Below are 23,720 nucleotides of genomic sequence, written 5' to 3'. Positions count from 1 at the left end.
CCTCGGCCTCCCAGAGAGCTAGGATTACAGGCGTGAGCCACCGCGCCCGGCCAGCTTTTTTTTAATGGAAAAAAAAAGTTCTAATTTCAAGTCTAGGCTGCTTCTCTGTGACAGGGTCTTCTAGGCACTTAGCTCAGTGTCCCGGGAGGTGGGAGGAGGAAAGCAAAGGAAGAAGGAAGAGGAACTGGATTTGTGGTCAGTCGTGCAGCGCCTTGCAGGGGCCACCATCCGTGTCCCTCCCTGCGAGAAGCTGCCATCCCTTCGCCTGTGCTGCCCCAGGGCCCTTCTCTCCTACCCAGTGTGGCCAGGTCTCCGGCCATTTCCCATCTCCAGCAGAGCAGAGGGAAGCAGCCCAGCCCAGCCCAGCTGCAGTGCTCCTGCTCACGTGCAGGGGACGGCCCGGCCTGCAAGTGGGATCTGGGTGTTCCGAGCGTCAGCCCCTCTCGTTTAGTTGCATGGGGGGCCCTGCTTTTCACAGCCCTCACGCCCCTGTGCTTTGGCCACAGCTTCACGGTCCGGTGCCCACTAAGCAGGGCTTGTGTCCTTCCTAACTCCACTTGTGGATGAGGAAACTGAGTCCAGGTTACACAGGTTCTTAACATCTGGCCTAGACCCTCTCAGACCTGGGCTCTTTCTACTCTGCTGACCCACCATGTCTTCAAGAGGAGAACCGTGACCCCCAAAACACCTTCGTGGAGGCTGGGCAGCCACCATCCCTTCAAAGATGAATCCTCTGGTTGCGACATTGTCACTTCTCTATGGCTGTGGGGCCATTGCTTCCTTCCCTTGGAATCAAAAGGCCTCTCTGAATTCTGGGACTTACATTTAACAAATCTCAAATGAAATGCTGTTAATGGATGGCTCAGATACAAAGCCTGGAGGAAGGTGGAAGAATGTTTATGATATACTATTACATGAAAAAGGGGGATACAGAACTGCATTTAGGGTATGATTAAAATTGCCAAAAAAAAAAAAAAGGCCCTACATATAGATAAATTGTGTGGAATAAATATTTGGATTGGAGTGACTCTGGGTGATTTTTTCCCCTCGTTTTTGTTTATTTTAAATTTTTTCTTTAATGAACATTATTCTAAAATAAACAAAAATGAGAGAATTCTTCCAGAGTCCTGGTCACAACAGCTGCAGAGAGAGGTACAATGTGGAGAAATGAAATCCAACCAGTGAAAAGTCAGAACGCTCCTTCTTTTCCTGGAAGCAGGCTGATTGTGGGAGGGCCTGGACCCGGATTCCCAAAGGTCAGTGCAGAGCATATGATTGCCAGGTGCTCACCACACGGCATGGAGACGTCCCCTGCTTTCACAAGCACTTGTGAATGGAGCAGGTGCTAGTCTCTTTGTGACTGTTTTGCAAATGAGGAAAATGAGGCTTGGAGAAGCTAGGTAACCAGCCAAAGTCAACAGCAAGTGAGGGATGGAGCTCATGACTCCCATTGCCACCTGACTGCCTCCCGTGCCTTCCTAATGCCTGCCTGTCTGTCCCCATCCTTCCCCAGGGGTGGAGTTCGTGGTTCCCAGAACTGGGTTTTATTGCAAGCTGTGTGGGCTGTTCTACACGAGCGAGGAGATGGCGAAGGTGAGCCACTGTCGCAGTGCTGTCCACTACAGGAACTTACAGGTAACCACCGGCCTGCCTTGCCCAGCACCCCCTGGGGTCCCCTGTCTCCACACCCAGGCCAGGCCTCCGATTCTAGCTCCCACCTCCAGGGCCTAGCCCAGGCGCAGGCTACTCGCCATTCCCCGAGCACACCAAGCTGTTTCCTGCCTGTGGGTTTCTATCTCCTCCCGCCACACGGAGAACTCCTGCTCTTCCTGTAGACTTGACTCCACCAGGCTGCTCCATGTGGTGGCCGCTTCCCATGCACTCCCGGAGCATCTGTTTGGGTTGGGTTTGTTAACATCTGCCACTCTCTTTATACTGTGAGTAACTCGAGTTAGGCCGGACTTCAGCTGGCCCATGGTTGGGGCTGACCCCTTCCCACAAAGCCTGGATGTTCCAGATGCAGATATTTCTGTTTCTTTTCTTCTGTGCAGATATCCCTGTTGGTTAGAATAAAAACCACTATTATGTTCTATTTAAATGTTCCTCCGTACAGCAACTATTTATCACAGGCAGACTGTGTACTGGACGCTGTTCCAGACACTGGGGATACAACAGCATCAACAATAAGGCAAACGAAACCCCTGTCCTCATGGAGTTTCCCTTCTAATGTAGGAAACAAGCAATAAATAAAATAACTGATAAAGTTTATGAAAAGGTGACATATAAAAATACTCTGCATACCACATTTCATCCAATCTAAAGTGCCATCATTTGTGAGACACATCACTATTTTTTGATACCAGCAAGAAAAAAGAAGTTGCAAATTAAATGGTCAGACTCCATCAACTGAGAAATGCATTTTGATTTCAGAGATGTTAATGTGTGAAAAAATGTCTTAAAATCGATGAAATATGGTAATATGTTCTATAATGTATACCTAACTAATATATAGTATATTAGAATGTGGGTTCATAATTAACTTCTGGTATAGGCTGGGTTTTAGCAACTTAACAGAGGGCTTCGTTTATCAGATGCCCAGGGGTAAGCGTCTCACTGAGGACACCTCCCGTTCTTACCGTGAGGAATCAGACTACTTGTTTGACTCATAGGCCTCACCACAAGAAATCCTCATCAGGGCCGTTCCCTGGTCCCAGGCCAGGCATTACTGTTACCATTAAATTGTTAAAGAGTAACCGATCCAGTGGTTCTTAACCAGGGATGTGAACCAGAATCACCTGGACAGTGTGGCTAAAATACATGTACTAGGTCAGATATTGGGGGTGGAGGGAGGTACAGGAATATGTAATTTGAGAACGTTCTCCAAATGATTCAAATGTGCACCCCTAGTTAAGAAACTCGGGTATAGACTAACTCTCTTGTTTGATAATTGAGGAAACTGAGGCCTAGAGAAGCTATGTGATTTGTCCAAGCCACGCAGATAGTGAGTTACTGGACCTAGGATCAGATCACCTGATTCTTAATCACTTTCCTCTTTTTACTCTACTAAGCTCATCTTAGAAACTGAGACCTGTAATGTCACGGCCTGGGTCGCCATCTGCAAGGGACTGTCATTGGCTATGCCCAAACTCAGGTCATTTAAGCCTCTAGATTTCCCTCCGGAGAGCTGCTGCTCTGTGACCAAGGCAGCCACAGGGTGTGGGACTGGGCAGTGAAGGCCTGACTTGGCCAGAGCAGGGGATTTAGACTGGGCTCCGCAGAGCCAGCTGAGGGCAGTCGTCTAGCCCGAGGACATGATCATCCCCTTCCCCACCAAGATGAAGTCCACAGAAGGCGGGGCCCGAAGGGATCTTGGAGATCATCTGGTCCTGAGTTTCCCAAACCTTGGTCTGTGTACTAGCTGGAATCTCTTTGAAATGCAGCTTCCTGGATCCCACTCTACACTTGCTTACTCATTCTCTTTGGGGTTCGGTCTGAGAATATACAATGTAAACAGTCTTCCCAGCAGGTTCTAATACCTTGGTGTGAGAACCTTTTATCTCATCCAGCAGTCTCGGTGGGACTGTGCAGCCCCCAGAGACCCCACACAGCTCAAGGTCACCCAGGGAGTTAGGAAGAGTTCAGACTTGCCAGGGCCTCTAATTCTAACCCATGTATTTTTTCCAGGCAGTGGACTGCACTGTGTTCTGGGCCTCTGGGCCAAACCCCCAGGCAGACTCCCCTCCCAGCAGCAGGCCGGAGCCATTCCTGTGGTCCCCAGGCACACCAGGGGCAGACATTAGCTAAGCCTCTCATGCTGGCCAACTGCAGTTTAGGTTTACCTGGTGCACCTGTCGGGGAGCTGGGATCCTCCACCACAGGCTTCCCAGATAGGATTTCTGTCAGTGGCCTTGACTCAATGACTCTGTCCACACAGCTTGGCTGACCCCACCCTGAGCAGCAGGTGCTGGCTGACACCTAAGTCAGGCAACTTTTAAACTTAGCACCCACCAGGAGGTCTCAAGGATGGGATCCAGGACGACTCTTCCAGGCAGGGGGCAGGTGGAAGGAGCCTCCGTTCTCTCCGAGCAACCCCTGCTGTGCCCTGCTGCTATCATGACTCTGCAAGAACCCACCATGAGTGATCCGGAACAACAGGTGGAATCAGCGCTAGATAGGAAAACCGGATACCTGCTTGGCTCCAGGTCCCAAAGAGGAACATACCCGTATGCAGTGTACTCATCCACTCACTTTCCTGAGCATAGTTTCCCTCCATGAGCCCCTGTCAGCAGCCTTGCCCCCTGGCATCCATAGCTTGCCCCTCTCCTGGTCAGCTTGTCCCCATCCTGGGAGGCCAACCACAGTTTCTTCTAGGAGAGAGCAGGCAGACCCAGCTGTCCTATGCACACACATCCTGTCCTCTGGCCCTCAGAATCATGCCAGGAGGAGGGGTGAGGAAGCCACCGTTCCCCTCCTTTAACAGATTAGGAGTCTGAGGCTGGGAGAAGAATGACTGTCCCCAAATCATGTGGCTGGTGCTGTGGATGAGAAAGGCCGACATTACTGAGTGTGTATTCTGTGCCAGGCACTCTGATAAACACTCTGCGTTGCCTCTCTTAACTTCACGGCAGCCTGTGCCATAGTTACCGTTATCACCCTCACTTGACAGATGTCAGAGTATTTGCTAACCTGCCTGCTGAGAGCTAGGGTTTGAACCCAGGTCATCTGACAGCAGAGCCCACACACTTAGCCACTGTGCTGGATCTGACCTTCCTGACTCCTAACACAGTGCTCTTCGCACTGTCCTTGCTGCCCCGGCACAGTCAGAGGATCCCAGCGGGGGCCACAGGCCTTTCCTCGCCCTGTCTCACCGCATTGACTCCGGACAGCACGAGCCGCCCACCCTGGCTCATAGTATTTCGCTGGGGCCAGTCAAGGCAGTGAGTGTGCAGGGGCCATGTGGAGGCTGCCCCCAACTGTAGAACAGACAGGCCATTTTAAAATCCATCCAAAGACCTCCAAACCTTTCCACCTGCTAGCTTGCCCTGACAGGAAACAGGTTGTTGAGAGTCTTGGATGTCAGGCTGTGGTTTCTGTCTTACACAATTGCTAGAGGACGGTGCTTGCCTTCCCCCGCCTTCCAGCTTCCCTTCCCCTGCCTTTTACGTGTGGACATGGTGCCTCGAGACTGGGTTCTTTCTGGAAAACAGAGTGGTTGTGAGGATTAAATGAATTTAAATAAGTCAAGCAGTTAGAACAGTGCTCAGCACCAGATAAGGGCTTTGGAAGTGTTTGCTGTTGTATCTGTGCTTTCTACTTCTTCTAAAAGAGATGCCTATTCTGTGTAAACTACCATAATGAGGGGCTTAGCTTGGGTTCTGTAGCTCCAGGGGGACTTGGGGACTGGAGAGAGTGTCCCCCCACTGGGCCCAGATGCTGGGAGAGGGGACTGAGACACATCCCCTCCCCTCCTCTTCTCTCCTGCTGGGTCACCACTGACACGTCTGTTTCTCCACTTCCCCTCTCTTCCCACCACAGAAGTACTTGTCCCAGCTGGCTGAGGAGGGCCTCAAGGAGACCGAGGGGGCTGGCAGCCCGAGGCCCGAGGATGGTGGAATCGTGCCACGCTTCGAAAGGAGAAAGCTCTGATGTTGCTGCTGCTGCTGCTGCTGCTGGAAGGTGGGAGAGGGAGGCCTGCCCAAGTGGGGCCTTCCTGACCACTGGGACAGGACTAAGGCCCGAGAGGAAGGAAAGCCAGGCAGGTCGTGTTGCTTGGGTTTGTTCCCAGAGACTCATTAAAATGCCCCCAAAGTGTCTCCAGGAGCCAAGTCACCCTGGCGTGTCCGGCTGCTGAGGGTCACCAACTCTCCATGTTGACTTTTGTTTCTCTCAAGTGATCTTTCAATTTGCTCCTCTCTCTCTCTCTCTTCCTCTCCCTGTCCCCCTCCCTCCTCTGTGCCAAGGATCATTTCCTTTTCATAAAATCCAACTTCTCAGGGATTTTCACAGTGTTTAAATTCTTGATGGGGTATAACAGGTCAGGCCAGGCTGAGTCATGCAAGGAAATGGTTGAATGGAAACTCCTGGGTCGAGTGAACCTCTTCAGGGAATCTGCAGCGGTGTCCCTGCCTGGCGTCCCGGGCATCCCGCAGGGAGAGCGGGGTTGCTGAGTGGGGTCCCGCAGTCCCGAGGAGAGGACATCATAGACAATCAGTTGGCAGAAGCTGAGAGTGGCTTCATTAACCTCTTTCTCCAGCTCTGCCTTTTTGAAAAGCCCCTGTCTTTAATAACTTTTTCATCTTCTCAACTATTCTGTAAGTCTACCAGATTTATGCCTTAAAGTAAAATTAAATGAATTTTATGGGGGAAGAAAAGAGCCCTTCGTTTTGGAAGCTCTAAGTTTCCTCCAAACCTATTTCCCTCCTCTTGATTTCGGGAGCCGTCAGGCTTTGTTCTATTCTGGACAATGAATTTGGTATAGATTCGTTTTAATTAAAAATGGAAACGGAAGCATCTTCTCTCTCCAGCTAAAACAGCAGTTGGCATGGCCTTAGGTGGAGGGCTGGCCTCTCTGCAGTGGGTGGCATTGGCTCGAGAGGTGCAATAACAAGGAAGCAGCATCTGTCCTTGACTCACCCTTGGTGCCTGCACTCTGGGGCACAACAGCCTCACAGTGTGGGATGGTTTTTAAATGGCCCTGCCGTGGGGGAAGAAGCTAAAGAAAGAGAAGGCTGCAGGGCTGAAGAGCAGCATTTGAGGTTTTCCAGCGGTTTATAGGGGGGGCCCTTCCAACTGGGCAGAGGTTGAGGGCTGCTGGGGTTTGACCGAACGCACGTGCAGATTCTGACGTCAAAATGTTATGAAGAACAGAGCCCTTGTTCCCAGTGCTCTTTCTGGCACTGGAGGTCAGTGCCCTCAGGCCCCCAAAGGGCTATGGGGTCTCTCGCCAGACAGTCATCGGAAGGGTTTGGGACAAGGGTGCTGGGGGGAAATAGGGCTCTGCCACAGCCACACAGCAGCGCCCAGGAAGGCCAGAAGGGAGCCTGGGGCTGTTTTCACGAGCTGAGCTACTCCCCTGAAGTGCCTTCCCTGGCTTTGCCTGTGAAAAATAAAACAAGGAAGATGGGTCACTCTCCCCTGGGCAGTTCCTGTCCTTTCTATTCCAGACTGCGGGCGGGTTCACTGAGAAGGGATTGTGTGTGGGTTTTTGTTTTCATTTTTCTTTTTATGGTAGGTCAGAGTATGCTGCACATTCTTTCCTCTGCACTAATGGAAGAAGGATGGCGAGATTATCTAGCTCAATAGGGATGTTTTATGTCAGGAAACTGAAGCACAGAAAGGAAACAAATGTAGAACGTAGAAAGATCACGTGGAAACCTTGAGGCATACGGTCACGGGCAAAGAGAACTGTGGGACCCCGGGAGAGACAAGAGTTAAGGCACCAGAGCAAAACAGACCAGTTTGGACAGGTGTGGTGATGAGAGCTTGGAAGAAGCAAGAAACCTGAACTTGTCATCAGGCTGTTAAATAGAATGTACAGGAGGCCCCTGGTTTGGACTGTCCTGCACTAGGCTCAACAGACCAAACCAAAATGGAGTCACTCATGCCAAAGTTCCGCATCACCAAGCCAAAACTAAGTTGGTTATCTGACCTTCCAAGAAATCGAGAGAGAGAGAGAGAGAGAGAGAGAGAGAGAGAGAGAAAATAGCCAAATCCCCAAACAGGCTAGTTTTAGCCGGCATGATAAGGAAGTCACCTCTGCTTTACCTTTTACAAGGAAAGTAACTTTGAAATGACCAGGCTGGTTTTTGTTCTCTGTGTCTCCTTTCCTCAGCCCTTCTCTGTCTATAAAGCCAAGCTCCCCTGCTTAGCTCATGGGAACACTTACTCTATTTTGTAGAATGAGGTGTTGCCCAGTTCTAGAATCAAAAATAAAAGCCAATTAAGATCTTCAAATTTGTTGTAATTTTGTCTTTTGACAACCCATATGGGAGTGGTAGGAGAGTTGGTGTCTCAAATAGAATAAAGTCTGAAGATCATGGCTCATCCCAGATTGTTCCCCTGTCCGACTCCACAGGTTTTAACCTGCCATTCTGGACACCAGCTGTGTCTCCTCCATTTCTCAGAAAACCCTCGGCCCCATGTGTCTTTCTTCCCATTGGGGGCCACTCTTTGGCCTCCTGTCCAAACCTTGCTGGGAAAAGCCCACGTCCTCCATCAGAGGCTGGGTGCTGTGTCCCCCAGCAAAGTGGGAGCAGACCTCACAGCGCATTTTCCTCCTCCCCGCAACCCCAGCAGCATTTCCATGGAAATCCAGATGGTCGAGTTCCCAAGTAATGTAAAGCCTCCCTTGCTGATAGACTGACCTTCATGTTGGAAAGCTGGAGACAGCCCCTGGGAGGGAGAGAGAAGAGGCTATCTCTGCATTCAATCAGAGCCTTCCGTTTAAAATCATCTAAGAGTCTATACTTGTATGTGTGTATATATATATAAATATTTATTTTTATTTATTTTTATACAATTCCATTGGCATGGTCCTTCACCAACCCTATAATTTGCACTTTTTATTCCTATGTGCGTCACACCCAATGCAGCATTAAAGGCAACCAGGAACATAATCGATTTATGTTTTAAAGCTTTTTTTTAGTGTTTCGTCAACCATTTCAAAGTGTCTCCCAGAAAAGGTTGCCCAAGAGTAGCCTTGAGCAACAGATCCATTTGTACCCTGGGTATAATATAATAAAGGCCTGCATAATTTTCTTTTCATCGTTAACATCTGAAATAAAGTGTCTCTAGACAGTATTCCCAAAGAATTTGGTAGATTTGATGTTGGTGTGAGCAGCAACCATTGGTATCAGGGTTTCCCATTCTTGGGCAATTGGAGGCTGTGATCTGTCAGACTATACTTGAACTGGACCAGAGTTTGTTTTTTGAGTTTATGAGAAAAACAAAACACTGTTAAGTTTGAACTTGTAAAGTATTGAAATTTGTTGAGTGTCCTATAAATTGTCACCACTTTTCTTGATCTGTATAACTGACTGCAAAGTGTTTGTTTTTACAAAAGGAAAAAAAATTTTTAATAAAGAGAATTTGAAAGCTTGTGAGTGATGTGTGTCATGCAGGATTCCTTGACATTTGGCTGGGGGAAGTTCCCCAAGCACAAAGTTTGGGATTTGGTCCCTCTGAATCTCGACTGTTTTCACGGGTTGAACAGAGAGGGCAAAACGGCTTCTGCGAGGGCTCTGGTTAGGCTACCAGAGAGAATTAGAGGTTCTCAGGGGTGAGCCTTGGGGTGTGAGTCTGACTAAGTGGGGGGCTGCTGTCCCTTTTGGAGGCTCAGGCACAAAAATCTCTTGGCCTCTTACAAACCCCTAGTTTTGCTACCCGGTGTTCCCCGGCCTCTGTTGGCTGAACCCGGCTGTCCTGCACCAGGGTCAGGCCATTTCTGGCAGTTCCATCCCCTGTGAAGATGAAGATCTGGTGGTCAGTGCTGTTGTAGAAACAGCAGGCCCGGAGAGGCCTGGCCCTGCCACTGTTAGCCCATGACTTCCTAAGGCCTGCTTCCCTGGGTGTAGAAAGGGATAATGATATTAATCACTTACCAGGGTGGTTTTGGGTTAAGATAATTGCTGGTGAAAGTGCTTGGTATGCTGCAAGGCACCGATCTTGTTTATTTTTGCAATCTGTGCTCCGGACAGCAACCTCCAAATTTCAGGTATTCTTAAGTTCTTTCTCAACCATTTCTTCTAACAAAACAATGCCAGTCGCCTGGGCCCAGTTGGCCAGTCCTTTGTATGTCCTGGGCCCTTCCCTCTTGTTTTCACTGCTCCTCAGTCAACGGGGAGGGGCTGGGCAGTCTGGACCCAGAGGGCAAGGTGAGGGGCCGCCTGTAATTACTGGGAACAGATTGCTGATCCAAGGAAAGTTCCTGTCGAGCCTGTCGCTGTGCCTCCACCCCACTCCCACTCCATGTGGCCATCCTTGGGCAGAGCTCAGGCCTCCAGTTTCCAACCAAGAGGGATGGGGAAACATCCTTCTCTGCAACTGCTGTCTGTGCTGCAGCTGGCCAAAGCAGTGAATGGGCCTAGGGCTGGTCCTGCTGCCCTAAGTTCGGGATCTAGGATGCTTGAGGGTGACCCTGGTGCCTAGTCCCAGCATGTTGCTCTCTGTGGCACAGCTCTAGAGAGCACCAGCCACATTGTATTCTACAGGATGGCGCCCCCTGGAGTTGTGCAGTGGAGACACCCTGCCAGGGACCCCCCTGAGTTGCAGTTTTTCCCACATCCCTGGGTGTTCCCATTTTCTCTTGGATGTCCCTGTGGGCCCTACAGCTTGGGTCTGAGCCAGTCCACTGGGCTGGAGCTCTGACACTCAGACCCACATCCCTCCCCTCTTCCCCTGCCTGACTCTGCTGTGGCCTAGACACTGGGGCTGCTTCTCACAGTGCCCCACTAGGTCAGGTCACTTGGGTCCCAACCTTGGCCCCAGTCTGGCCCGAGACCTCTGTGCCCCTTTCAATACCAACTGTTGACTGTCCACCTTGGCAGTGGTTGGACATCTGGGCTCACCCCTGACAATTCCCCACTCTCTTTTCCCATCATGATGGCCCTACAAAGTCACTTATTCCAAGTGAAATTCCAAGCATGTTAGAGCAGGATGGCCCCAGAGACCCTCAAGTCTTAGCCTTTCCTTTTGCAAGTGAGCAAACAGGTCCAGAGAAGGGATGTGACTTGCCTAAGGCAACAGAGCTTGTTAGTATAGGGCCAAGACTAGAATCCAGATCTCCTGGGTAGTCCTGTTGGGGCTACATGGGGAGTTTAGGTTATTTCAATTACATTATTTCATGAATTTCCTAGGTGTGGCCCTGGCTACACTTGGGCACTCAGCAAGGAACTCAAGACAAATCATGGATTCTCATGCTTTGGGTGCATCAGGCTCACGTGGGGAGCTGGCAAAAATACAGATTCCTGGCCCCTCGCACGGAGATTCGGGCCTACGAGGGCTTGGAGAGGGCCCAGCTGTTTGCATTTTAGCGAGCCTGGGGGCAATTCAATGCAGGTGGAGTCCACTGATCACACCTGGAGAAACACTGCCCTAGATGTCAATCAGGGACTTGCCCAGCAGCTCCTAGAATAGAAGGGGCATTTATTTTACTGGGGTTGGGGCAGGAGAGATATGAATAGAGACCATTCAAGATAGGGAAGACTCTAGTGTGAAAAAGGCCTTACAGTGGGAGACAGATAAAGGAGACCAGCCTGGCCGTGGCAGAAGGAGCTGGAGGGAGCTGCTGGTCATAGGCGGGGCAGGGGGTGGAGTCGGGGGTGGTCATCAGACTGGGTTTGGGAGCACGTGCCACGCTTTTTTTTTTAGCTGGATTCATACTTACGGTGCTCAGGCAGAAGTCAGTTTTCCAAAGCTCTCTTTGTCTTCGTTAATGGCTGAAAGTGTCATGGGTATTAAAACAGCTCCACGATCTGGTAAGAGCCCTGCCCCTGAGGACAGAGAGCTGTGCAGCGTCAGCGATCCTTCTGGGGAGGAGGTATGAGGAATGGGGGCATTGCCCAGAGCCATGTCACTGTTCGCGAGGGACCCTGGAGTTTACACGCACTTTCTCTCCCACCCTCCACGAGCCACTGCTGATTACTGAGCCTGCCCACGTGCCACACTCTGGGTGTCCTGTGCAGGGACATTGTCCCTTGGGCTCTTCACAACCTGAGAGGCAGGTGCTGTTATTCTCCCTACTTCAGAGATGGGGAAAATGAGGCTCAGAGAGACAAAGTGGTTTGCCCGGGGCCAGACAGCCAGCAAGCAGCAGAGTTGGGATTCAAACTCAGGTCCACAAGACTTTCAAACCACACTCTCAACCACTGTGCTCCACTGCCTGTCTCAGGGCTGGGGTCTTCCCATATTTCCCTAAAGCCTCTAGACTCCGGGTCTGCCGAGAGCAGCTTGGGTAAATTGGAAAGCCCAGTTTAGCTATATGTGCTTATGACTGACTTCCTGGTTGTTAAATTCCAGAAACTGATATCACCAATATTTCTCCTCCCTAGAAAGTTTTAAATAAAGAAAGACCCCTACCCGTAGCACTGGAGGAAAACAGGCAGGAAGGCCAAGGGGGCCAAAGAAATGCTGTTTCTTCCTTCTCCTCACTCAGGAGAATTTTCCAGGGAAGCTGGATCTAGGGGCTGAGAGAGGAGGGAGGGCCCTGGGGGCTACTCAAGTTCCTCCTGCATCAGGGACAGGAAGAAAGGGAAGCGTCCTGCTCTCTGCTTTTGGGGTACTTAGGACACAAGGGCATGATCAAAAGGGTTTTTCCCACCACCCCAGACTTTGCACTTTTGACCTCTCCTTCCTGAGCGAAACTTGATTGTTATTTGCCTGCCGCCTCTTTCCAACAAGGAGTTAAGATGATGTGCAACACAGGCCATGGATGACCAGATTAAGCCAACAGAAAAATTTTAAATGAGGAGTGAAGAAAGCTGGAGTTGGGAAGTATATGATTCGTAAGGGCTGATGGAGCATGAGATGTGACTGGGAGCCTCCTGGGAGCCAAGGCAAAAGAGGAAACATGCTCCATTACCTGGCTCCCTTATTAGAATAAAGAGAGCATTGGAATGCTCCCCAGTTTATCTGGGGAGATTGTTCTACCTGACTCCATATTCTAGAAGAATTCTCCTGAGGACCTGTACACGGTGTGAGCAGAGGCACTGAGAGGTGTTGAAAAATCATTAGGTAAGTAGCTGACAGCCCACAAGCACAGTGGGAACTCCTCTGGAGGGGATATTAGGATGGTTCCCGGTCTGTGTAAAGTGGTTCTTGACACCAGGGTGACATTCCCGGTGTCCAAAGGCCTGACCCTTGTTCCACATGTCCAGCCCACCTGGGTCGTTTTCAAACTCTGTTTTTCAAATTTCTCCTGTCACTTGGCTGAAGTTCCAGGAACCAGCGTCCCTAGGACAAGGAGGAGGCCACAGTTATCTCTACCACCGGACTGCCCTGCCACACACACCTGACCACAGCTCTGGGTGGGGCCCCTGCCTATCTAGATTGTAGAGGGAAGAAAAACTCTCCAGCATGTACTTTTTGGGGTTCCCCCAAAGGGACAACCACAGCCAGGAGGGAACCCTGCCTGGCTGGGAAGGGCTGACTCCCTCAGGCTAAGTTTGGGAACTGCCTCTCAACCCTGTCTGAGAAGGGCTGGCCTGAGGCGGAGGGGTGCACAGGGTGCCCCCTGTTTGCCCACAAGATCTTTCACCCTCACTGTCTGCAAGCCTAGGAGGGAGAGAGCTTTCTGGCTTAGGGACAGGTCTCCTTGCTGGGAATCAGGACCCTTGAGTTCCTGAGTCAAAGCCACAATGAACTCATTCTGAGGCTCCGGCAAATGTCTACCTCCTGCCACCTCAGTTCTCCCATCCGGACTTTGGTGTGTCCCTTGTGCTTGCCTGACCTTGTTGGGATGAAGTAAGACAGGAGTGGAGACTCGATGTCAATCACAGGGTGGGGGTGGGTGATGCTTCTCTCCCTGAACTCTCTCATGCCCACGCATGCCGCAGGTCTGTGGGGAACTATGATCCTTGCTACCATCTTCCCAGCCCTGGCAGGGAGGTCTGCTGTCAGGAGCAAGCAAAGTGCATCTGTGGGACAGGCTCACGCAGAGTCGGCCACCTAGTCTCTGTGGTCTGGGTCTCGTGTGCTCCTGTGCACCTTAGCTTGGCACTCAGCCGACCCTACTTATCCTGCCTCATCTGCACCCACCCTCTCACCCCCACAGCCTCCATTTGTGGTCCAGCCATGCTCAGTGCCTCATTGGTCCCCAAATGGGCCCCTTCGCAGCTCCTTGGTTTTGCACATGGTTTTGGCACCATCTGAAATGCCCTTCCCTTTTCTCTCTACTTGGCAACTATGACTTTGTTCAGGGCTCTACATAAGTGTTATCTTCTTTACAAAGTCTCGCCTGACCTTCTCTAACCTCCCCACAGGGGTTACTGGCCCCCCACTGTGTCCCAGGACACTTTGTACCCCTACCCCAGATACATACACACCACACAGAGGCCCCTCTTCTATGGCCCTAACCATGCCGTCTTGTTATCTGTTTACAGATTTGCCTCTGCAGTAGTCATTGAGCCTACAAGGGCAGGGAGTGTGGCCTGCTCCTCTGTTCCCGCCACAGAGCAGGTACCAGTGAACGTCAGCTGAAGGACCAAGCAGCCCCATTGCTCATCTCTGGGTCTGGCTGGAGCAGCAGTGGCCTGAGCCCTAGGTCTCTGACCAGTCACCAGGCACCATGAGGACTGGCCCAGCTGGCTGGCTGCAGGAGGCAGGTGGGTCCTTGGAGCAGTGCCAGGGAGCACCCAACCACCCCGCTGCCTTGGCCCTGCCCATTTTTTCCTCCCCAGTCCCCCCAGTCCAGGGCTGGGAGTTGGCTCTGACAGTTGATGACACAGCCCTGCTTGTGTTGCCCAAAGCTCGGCCTTTAAACAGCCGGATTCTCCTATAGCCACAGAGCCAGGCCTCCTATGTAGGCCTCATCTCTCTGTGCCCCCAGGGCCATCTACTGCCCAAACCTGTCTGTCCTCACTCTGCGCCCCCACCTAGCCAGGCCCACCCAGTTCTCCACAACCTTCCCAGGCAGAGCCAGGAACAAAGCAGGGTTTATGACAGTTCTGTCAACACTGGGTGGATGGCCTTGGTTCACCCTGTGCTTTGGAAACCACACCTGCCTGCCTGAGGCCCACACCTAATCAATGGCTCCTGAAGACCCAGGGGCTACAGTGAGACTTCTGACACCCTCCTCTCCTGGCATCTAAAAAGCACTGGGGGGCTTGGGCCATGAGTGGGGACTTCACAGCCCTGGAAGAGAGAGAATTTGGTCTAGATTGATTATGTTGATCAGATGATTAATAATTAAACCTGACCTATTCCCAGCCACACACACACACCCTGCAGCCAGGAATCACCAGAGAGCAGGGGCAGAGAAGGAGGCTCTGAAGCCCAGCATGGGCCCAGCTCTGAAACCCCCAGGGAACTAGGCCTCTTAGTCTCGGGGTCTTCTGTCTACCCACCCAAGGTCTACAAATCCACCTCCTAAATAAAACCTTTCTGACTTTTCCCACAGGCTCTGAGCTCTGAGAGGGCCTTTGGCAATTCCTAGGGTGCAGCCAGCCCTGCCAGCTCTGCTCTGGGGTGGGATTTGCAGATGAGATTTTCAGCTACACCTGTGTTGACACATGATTTCTTTTAGAGCTTCTGAGCACAGCCTCGCCCCTCTCTTATTTATACTTTCACAGCCCAGCACCCTGCAAAGGGCAAGACACACTCAGCATACCTAAGACTGGCTCCTCGCCTGATCCTTGCCTGGGAATGACAGTCAGCTCAGAGAGGCGGGGAGCTGGGCAGCCAGGCTGCAGCCCACGCCCATTGACAGAAGCCTCCTAAGCTCTCCTAAAGGTCTTTCTCCAGCCATGAGAACCCTGAGACTGGCTAGCTGCTGGACACCTTGGAGGCTGAGGACCCAAGCACCAGGGTGCGGCTGGGCAGCCAAAGTGGGGCTCCCTCCCTCCCTCTGCAGACGCGTCATCCCAGCTTTCCTCTTATTCTCTCTGAGGTCTTCTCCCCAGAGGCCACCTTCCTGCCTCCCCTTCTTCCAGCTCCACATCTCCCCAGACATGAGGCCTTCTTCATCCAGTGGAGGCCACTCTTTCACATGTTGTCCAGGCTGTCGTGGTTAGTTTTTATTTGGGGTGTGGGGATAGGAGTGGAGCTTCAGCCCCTCTGGTGCCCTGGCCTCAAGGCAGCCAGGCTAACCCAGTCCCCCAAACTCTCTGCATTCCAGGCTTCCTGTCTGAGATAGCTGGGCCAGCCCAGGAGAGTCAGGTTCCTGTCCTGCCCTCTTCTACTGATTTGCTGGGTGACCTGATTGGCTCACTTCCTTCTCCCCTCCCTGGGCCTCTCCATTCCTGGAACAGAGGCCATCATCATCCTGGCCCTGCCTGTCTCCCTCCTGGTGTGACATGAGGCAGCGGAGAAAAGCCTCGGCCAATTGTTCAAGCACGTGCATGTGTGTGTGTGCCTGTGAAGCTCATGGAGAACAGCAGTCACGGTTGGTGGTTTTAAAACCTGAGCCTTGCCAGGATGCCCCATCATAGGTGACACTCCCACCCATCCTGGCCCTTGCTGCAGCACAGTGTACACACCTCCATCTGCCTGTGATTCTAGCTCCTGGCCCAACAATTATTCCCGTGGGACTATTCAAAGCCTCTTTCCCTTCCCCGTTCCTTGCTAAAGATTTTAACTGCCAAGCGTTTGTGCCTTTCTCTCTCTCTCACTAAGCGGGTCACTCAGCAGGGTTGGGGACAAACCGGAGGAGCAGGGCTGGGGAGACCTCAATTCACAGTGGCTGAGATTGGCTCCCACAGAGATGAGGAAAGAGGAGAGGAAGCATGAGAACGCACTCGCTGGGGAAGGTGTCAGGGAGGTTTTGTTGTGTTTTGGTGGGAAGGAGAGAGAGGGGAGAGGGAGGCTTCTGGGTAGCTATGAGGTATTAGTGGGTTGGAGACCGAGACAGACAGAAGCGGGGATTTAAGGACACGTTGCTATGGATTACAAATCTGATCTCACATTAAGCTCTTTGAAAGACCCAAGTAATATTTTTTTCATGTAATCTAAGCATCGATTGTAAATCTCATCTTTATCTTTTGTACAACCAGGGAACAAAATAACATGGTCAAACGCTAACATACAAATCATTTGTTAGCTACATCCTGGTTTCACGAATGTTAAAATGTGAAAAAAATTGTGTATATTAAAGTTTATGAATATAGTCCTTGTCCTTTTAGTTAGGTTATTTAATATGAAACAAGGTGCTGGGGCTGGACTGTGTGGACCTCTTACGTTTATTCTGATGACAGTTGTGTCGGGGTCAGTCCCCTCCTCCCCGCCCCGTTTTCACCCTGTGCTCTTCGCAGAACCTACTGTGTGTGCCTGGCCCAGAGGATGAACTCATTTGCTCAATTAAACTTTATGGAGCAATTGCATATTCTCAAGGGGCTGCAGTCAAGTCCTCTCTAAAAGTCTCCATAGATCTTTTTTCATTTTAATGACAATCTGACAGATGGATGCACACACCAACACCCACATATTTCCCACCCCAATATTGCAGTGGGACATCTGGATGGCCAGAATGACTTGATCTCAGTTCCTTCATGTATGTTTGGGTGTATGATGGCATTGGTGCCAACAGTACAGCAATTGCTCTGGTTATCCCAGACTCTTGAGGAAAGTACCGACGGGCACTTAGCCCACAAAGAATGTATTTGTGCATGCAGAAGGCAGGGTGGTTTGCAGTGGTTTTAAGAAAGAAACGTGGTTGGTAATCAAGAGTGTGCAGACAGATCAGATTGCCTACAGGGAAGAAAGAAGGTTTTATGGCAGAGCCCTCAAAGATCACCATCGTTTAAGGGATGTGCAAAGGAGTCTGAGAAGCAGCAGCCAGAGAATTGAGAGGAAACCAAGGAAAGTATGACATGGAGAAGACCCAAGAGAGTACTTCAAGAGGTAAGAGTTTTTGTTTGAATGTTCCTAATAGGTCATATTTAGTTGAGTGCATCAGTAATTCTGGGGCTAAGTAAGTAGAAAATGCAGAGTGTTAAATGGTAAAAGTGAAAGAGCCCAGACAGGCAGAATTGCATTGGAGTGAATGCCATTTTTAAACTGCAATGCCTGGTGTGACATAACTCATTTCTGTCACCTTATGAGTGGGCTAGACAGCCATTCTCCATCCTTGGCTTCTGATATCTGAATTCCCTCTGCCTTGCCCCACCAACATCCCTGAAGACCCACTGGGTTCCAATTCCTTAGTCAAGCGTCACCAAGATAGGAAACATGCAGTCACACCCCGCCATTGCTGAAGGGGGCCACAGAATGAAACACCCGCCCTGCAGACATACACAGTGCCCACCCCTGCAAACACATACACAGTTTGACCCAACCTGGGTCTGGCTGCCTGGTCCTGCCTGCTGGGCTGAGCCAAACCGGCTGCAGGTCCTGGTGCCTTCTGCCTGGAGCCTTCTCCTTTGCTTCAATCCATTCTCCTGCCTTGTGCTCGCCTCAGGCTCCCTTAGGAATGGGTCCAGTCCCTAGACTGGTCACTTATTACCAACTTCTCTTACCCTATTGAACCATATATAAGTTTTTTTTGTCTGTGCAGTATCCCTTTTCTCTTCTTCCTGCAAAACCACTGCTTCTCACGGCATCCCATTCCCTGTGATTTGGATGGGCTGCTCTGTTCTGTCCTTCTCAGAGAGCTGTTCACATGATCCAGGCCTGATCAATCGGAGTACCTCATCCTCCTTGTCATGGTGATTGATTCAGAGAAAAGAACATGATCTGCATGGGCCCACCTAAATCTTCCCCATGATTTTGCCAGAACCATCAAAAAAGATGCACTCTAATTCTGGGGTTGCTAGCTGTAAGTCAGTGGTTCTCCACTTGTGCAGATCCCTGCATGAGGCCAAAACTATTTTTATAATCATATTGAGATTTTTATTTGCCTTTTTCACTGTGTTGACATTTGCACTGATGGTGTGAAAAACAACGGTGGGTAAAATTGCTGGCACCTTCCCTGTTCTGCAGGAAAGAGCTGAAAGTCAGAGGGCTGAGTGGTAGCTATATGAACCCTGTGCTGCCCACGCTTTGCCCTGTAGTTACAGAGATCATGTCCACTGGTCATACAACTCCAGGACGCCATGGATATGGTAGTCTACGTGAGTGGTCCCATTAGAATTGTTCAGTGCACAACCTACATGGCTGTACCCAGTGGTCCTGAGAGCTGTGCTTCCCAATTTATGTTCCATGTGACTCTGGAGCTACAAGATGCGACTCACAAAAGAATGCCGTAGTTGAATAAGCTTGGGAAGACTGTGTTCTATACATCCCTCTCTTGGAGTTTCTCAGTGGAAATATCTGCACATTAAAGGTTCTAAAGTCTCATAATAAAGTCACTTGCTTATTTAACCTCTTCTTTCCCCAACTATTAATATTTTACCACACAATCATTTTAATTCAGGGGGTATTTATAATATGCCATCGAATACCGGGCTTTAACAAATGGCTCTTGAACAGTACTCCATGAGAGCAGGGACTATGTCTGTCTTATTTTCTGTGGTGTGCTCAGGGCCTCATACAATGCCTAGCCCATCATAAAAGTTTGAAAAATTTGTTGAATAAATTAATGAGTTGAGGAATGATTGCTGTTTTCACAAGCCCCCGTACTCTCTATATTTACAAGAGCGAGGTCCTTGTAGGGTATTATTTATGTCGTTTTGCTAGCATTGAATTCGGTGCTGTGGTCAGTTGTCTTCCCAAAATGATAGGTTTTTCAGGATGCAATGAGATCTTAGGCATTTAAATTCGTTCCCTCTGTGCGCAGGGCTGGGCAAGCACAACTGTTTCCCATTAACCCAGCCTCTCTGAGGCCTCCCTTCTCTGTGGTTTAGGCTGGAGAAGTGCAAGCAAGCCCTTCCCAGCGGTTTTCGTGTGGCTGACAAAGAGCTAACGCCAGCCTTGGAAAGGGAAGGGCCCACAGCGGCTCCAGCCCACTCTGTAACTCTGGGGCAGTTGAGCAATAACTAAGCCCCCAGGGGCCCTTCTCTGGAGTTGTCCGGCTCAGCTTTATGTTTCCTTCTCTGAGAAGGAAGAGGCACCGAGAAAGAGTGAAAGTATCTTGGAAGCTCCAAGGTTGTAGAAAGTGCAGGATTTGGGGGAACTGAGGCAAGGGAGAGGGAGAGAGAATGAGAGAGAGAGAGAATGAATGAAAATGTCCTACTTTCTATTATCCTCAAATGCAAGAGTTGATAAACTACAGCCAAAAGCCAATTCCGGCTGACTGCCTATTTTTGTACTACCCTCAAGCTAAGAATCATTGAAAAAAATTTAAAAGAACAATATTGTATGGCATATGCAAATTATGTGAAAATCAACTCCCATTTTCGAAGAGGAAATACGTAAAACTCTCGTTACATAGCAGCATTAACAGAAGAACATTTGCAATAGATTTTAGTGATAGAACACACTTTGAACCCCAACTATGTTACTTTTCAGAAAAGAATTTTATTCTTCTCATTAGGAGACCTGTAATACCAAAGAACTGTACTCAGTTTTTATTAGTATATTTTGAACTTCATCAACACAAATCTCATAGAAATTTGTGTTCTCTTTTGCTTTTTAAGTACCTATGTATTATAATAACCTCGATTTTGCTTCTTGTCTATAAAGCCTAAAATATTTACTAGCTGATTGTTTACAGAAAAAGTTCGCCAACCCCCGCTCATGTGGATTATTTACAGTGACTTAAGCTGTCATCTGTGGCAGAGGAGAAGGGAATGTGAGTAGATTCATCCGACATTCACTTAGTCACCAGGTTCTTACGGGAGTCTTCTGCGTACTGGGCCCTGAGTGGACAGTTAGTGGATAAAGCAGACTTGTGGTCACGGTCGATGCCCTCAGGCAGCTTACCATCCAGAGACAGGTCAGTGGAAATTGACCAACCGGCCTGAGGGTGCATGTCCATAGGATAATGAGTGAACCTGGACTGTTTTGGAATTTTAAATGTGTCAGTTTGTCAGTGGGCCGCTTTGGTCAGGGCATGGCTCCCCAGAAGTGTTCTGTACGAGAAGTTCCAGAAAGGTGTATAAGGAAGTCTGGATCAGGTGAGCACCATGAGACCATCAGGGAGAAGCCAAGCCCAGGAATGTCAACCAGAATGGGGTCACTCTGTCATATTGGTTCAGGCAGGAAGCCAGAGAGTTAGCCAAAAGCAGCAATAACCCATGAAAAACAGGAAGGTGAGTGGCATCCCAGAGCAAAGCTGCCTGTGCTAAGGCCTCTTTTACTTTCTCTGTATAGAGTGGCTAAGGAGGGAGCTTAGCCTCTGGGAGCTCAAGGGCTCCTGAGAACAGCATGGTGCAGGGATGGTCCTCTCAGGAGGCTAAGTGGTTCACAGACCTGGACTCGTTCCTCTGAATTAGGAATTTCTCTTTTCGGGTGGCTGCAGCCTTCAGAGGAGTCCACAGTAACCTTCTTTGGTTGTCTCAGAAAATCTGTGGATAAGGCCACAGGCATGTCATCTTTTTCACAACCCACAGCTGAGGAAATGGTACAAAGGGGAAACTGACATGTCCCAGTCTGCTGAAACCATGACTCCTTTGGTCCAAGATAGCATCGGTTGATAATCTGGTCCACCATCTGTCTCCAGGTGGGCAAGTACCAAACTTTGTCTAGACTGTGTAAACTTCTCTCAAAGAGAAAAGCATCCCAGAGAGATAATCTGGGTGCCTAAGTGACCACCCCCAGCACCTCCAGGAACAGAGGGAAAGGCTGGGAGCGGGGTGCCTTCCCAGGACACCCCTGCAGCTCACTCCTGCCCCTCTGCTGCCAGAAACCACCCAAGAAATGGCTCCAGGGCTAGACATAGACTTAATCCTGTCTGCCTGGGTCCTTAAGAGCCTAGTTAGAATCCTGTAAGCTATTCTCGCTAACCCTACCCCTTGGGGGCAGCCTGGCAATGTGAAACAAATGTGGGCTTTGGGGCCAGGTGAACCTCACCTGGAGTCTTGGTTTTGTCACTCAATAGCAGCCTAAGCACTTGACCTTGGCAAGTGACAACATCTATAAGCCTCTGTAAACTTACGTGTAAAGCAGGGATAATAATTTCACCTATTAAAAATATATGTAAAGAGAGAAGTAAAAATCTTCTTCTTTACCAATGAAATACCCTTCCCAGGTGTATATTATTAATACTTTGGTTCAAAGGCTTCCAGACTTTTTCCCAGGTTTATACTGACACAAATATGTATAGATGCCCATGCATATTTTTACAAACCAAATATTACTATACATATTTGTCTGACACTTGTTTTATTTCTATTCAACAATATATTACATATATAATTTCAAGTCAACACAGATAAAATATCATTCTACTTAGTGACTGTATAATGTTCACTAATATGGGTATATGACAATTAACCTACTGGGTATTTATCTTGATTCAAATGTTTTTCTATTACAAATCTTGCTGCAATGGATGTGCATATTTATGAATCTGCATTATTATTTTTGTAAGAGTATGTTCTGAAAGTGGGATTACTGGGTCAAAAAGTATGCACATTTAAAATTTCAGTAAGTTCTACAAAATCACCTTCCTCCCAAAGTTGTGCTAATTTTTACTTGCATTAGCAGTGTACTAGAGTATTCATTTCCACATATCCTTGCAAGCACTAGGTTCTATTAATTTTTTTTTTTTTTTTTGAGACAGAGTCTTGCTCTGTCACCCAGGATAGAGTGCAGCGGTGTGATTATAGCTCACTGCAACCTCGAACTCCTGGGCTCCAGCGACCCTTCTGCCTCAGCCTCCTGAGTAGCTGTGACTACAGATGTCCACCACCATGCCTGGCTAAGTTTTCTATTTTTTGTAGAGACAGGGTCTTGCTCAAGCTGGGCTCTAACTCCTGACCTCAAGTGATTGTCCTGCCTCAGCATCCCAGAGTGCTAGGATTAAAGGCTTGAGCAGCTGCACCCGGCCTAATTTTTAAATTTTTGTATATCCCTGACAACAGTGAAGTTGAACATCTTTCTGTGTTTATGGGACATCTGCCTTTCTTCTGTGAATTCTTTGTTTATATTCCTTGCCTATTTTTCTATTTGCATGTTTGAGTTGTTCTTACTCGTAGGCACTTTTTGTACATCAAGTAAGGACATCTGTTGACAGAGAGAAAAGATACTGTGTTTTGAAGCACCCAGGGGTGGGAGTCAGGGTCTAAAGCCCGTACTGGGATGTCAGAGATCTGTATTTGACATTAGGAGTATTAATCTTCTGTCTGTTAAACGTCGCAAATGTTTTACCCAAGTCTACCATTTGCTTGTTGTTGTTTTTTTAACTCTCTGTGCTTTCATCATGTAGGAGTTTAAAATGTTTCCATATTCAAATCTATAATTATTTTCTTTCTGGCTTCTGGATTTCCTGTCTTGTTTAAGCAGTCTCCCCATCTTGATGTTACATAATAAGTCTCATCTGTTTTCTTATAATACTTTTATGGCTTTATTTATCTATACTTACATCATTAATACTTCAGAAATTTATGTTTAGAATAGATGAGGAATTCATATTCTCAGCATAGATGATGTGTTTCTGAGGTTTTCTTCTTTCAGCTCTCCAAATGCATTGGGGGCTCATACTTTTTTTAAGTAAAAAAGGTGAGTGTGCAGAGTGATCCTATTAATATACTCATTTATATGAACAGTTCTATAACTTGTTAATGCTGATTATTTCTATGTGATGGGATTGTAGATGTTTTAAATTTTTCTCTCTTCTCATCTGTATTTTCATGGTTTTCTACATAAACAACTATTATTTGTGCATTGAAATATATTTAAAGAAAGAGTGTTAGCAGGGGTGCTATTTACCCAATACCTCATAGTGAGCTAGGCTTTGAAAAGCAACTAGACTGTAAGCTTTTTGGGGGCAGCTGCATGCTTTATGGGTGCCTCTACTTTTCAAGCACCTGTCACAGGGCCGGATAAGCAACAGAGAGAGGTGTGTAGCTCAATTGGCTACATTTCTCTACAAGCCCACAGTGTTCACACAGCTCTGCTGGTTGAACAAGGACATTTCTTCCGGTCACAAATCTTATTTCCTGATGCCTCTCTTCCTCCTCCCACAGTGGGTG

The 23,720-nt window shown here is 48.9% G+C and overlaps 1 protein-coding gene across 1 annotated transcript in view; it reads left to right on the top strand.

Moving 5' to 3' along the window:
• RBM20 (RNA binding motif protein 20) overlaps positions 1–6,431 on the top strand; it is a 188,510-nt gene extending 182,079 nt beyond the window's left edge. Inside the window, exons 13-14 of the mRNA XM_012663890.1 lie at positions 1,514–1,635; positions 5,536–6,431. Coding sequence (XP_012519344.1) covers positions 1,514–1,635; positions 5,536–5,646 — 233 coding nt within the window. The 3' untranslated portion in view covers positions 5,647–6,431. The remainder of the gene's footprint in view (positions 1–1,513; positions 1,636–5,535) is intronic.
• The last annotated feature ends 17,289 nt before the right edge of the window (positions 6,432–23,720 follow it).

Source organism: Propithecus coquereli, unplaced genomic scaffold (genome assembly GCF_000956105.1).
Source record: "Propithecus coquereli isolate 6110/MARCELLA unplaced genomic scaffold, Pcoq_1.0 Scaffold84, whole genome shotgun sequence".
NCBI classification, from domain to species: Eukaryota; Metazoa; Chordata; class Mammalia; order Primates; family Indriidae; genus Propithecus; species Propithecus coquereli.
The sequence above is the reverse complement of the archived record's forward strand: the minus strand, read 5'-3'. Positions and strand labels throughout refer to the sequence as shown.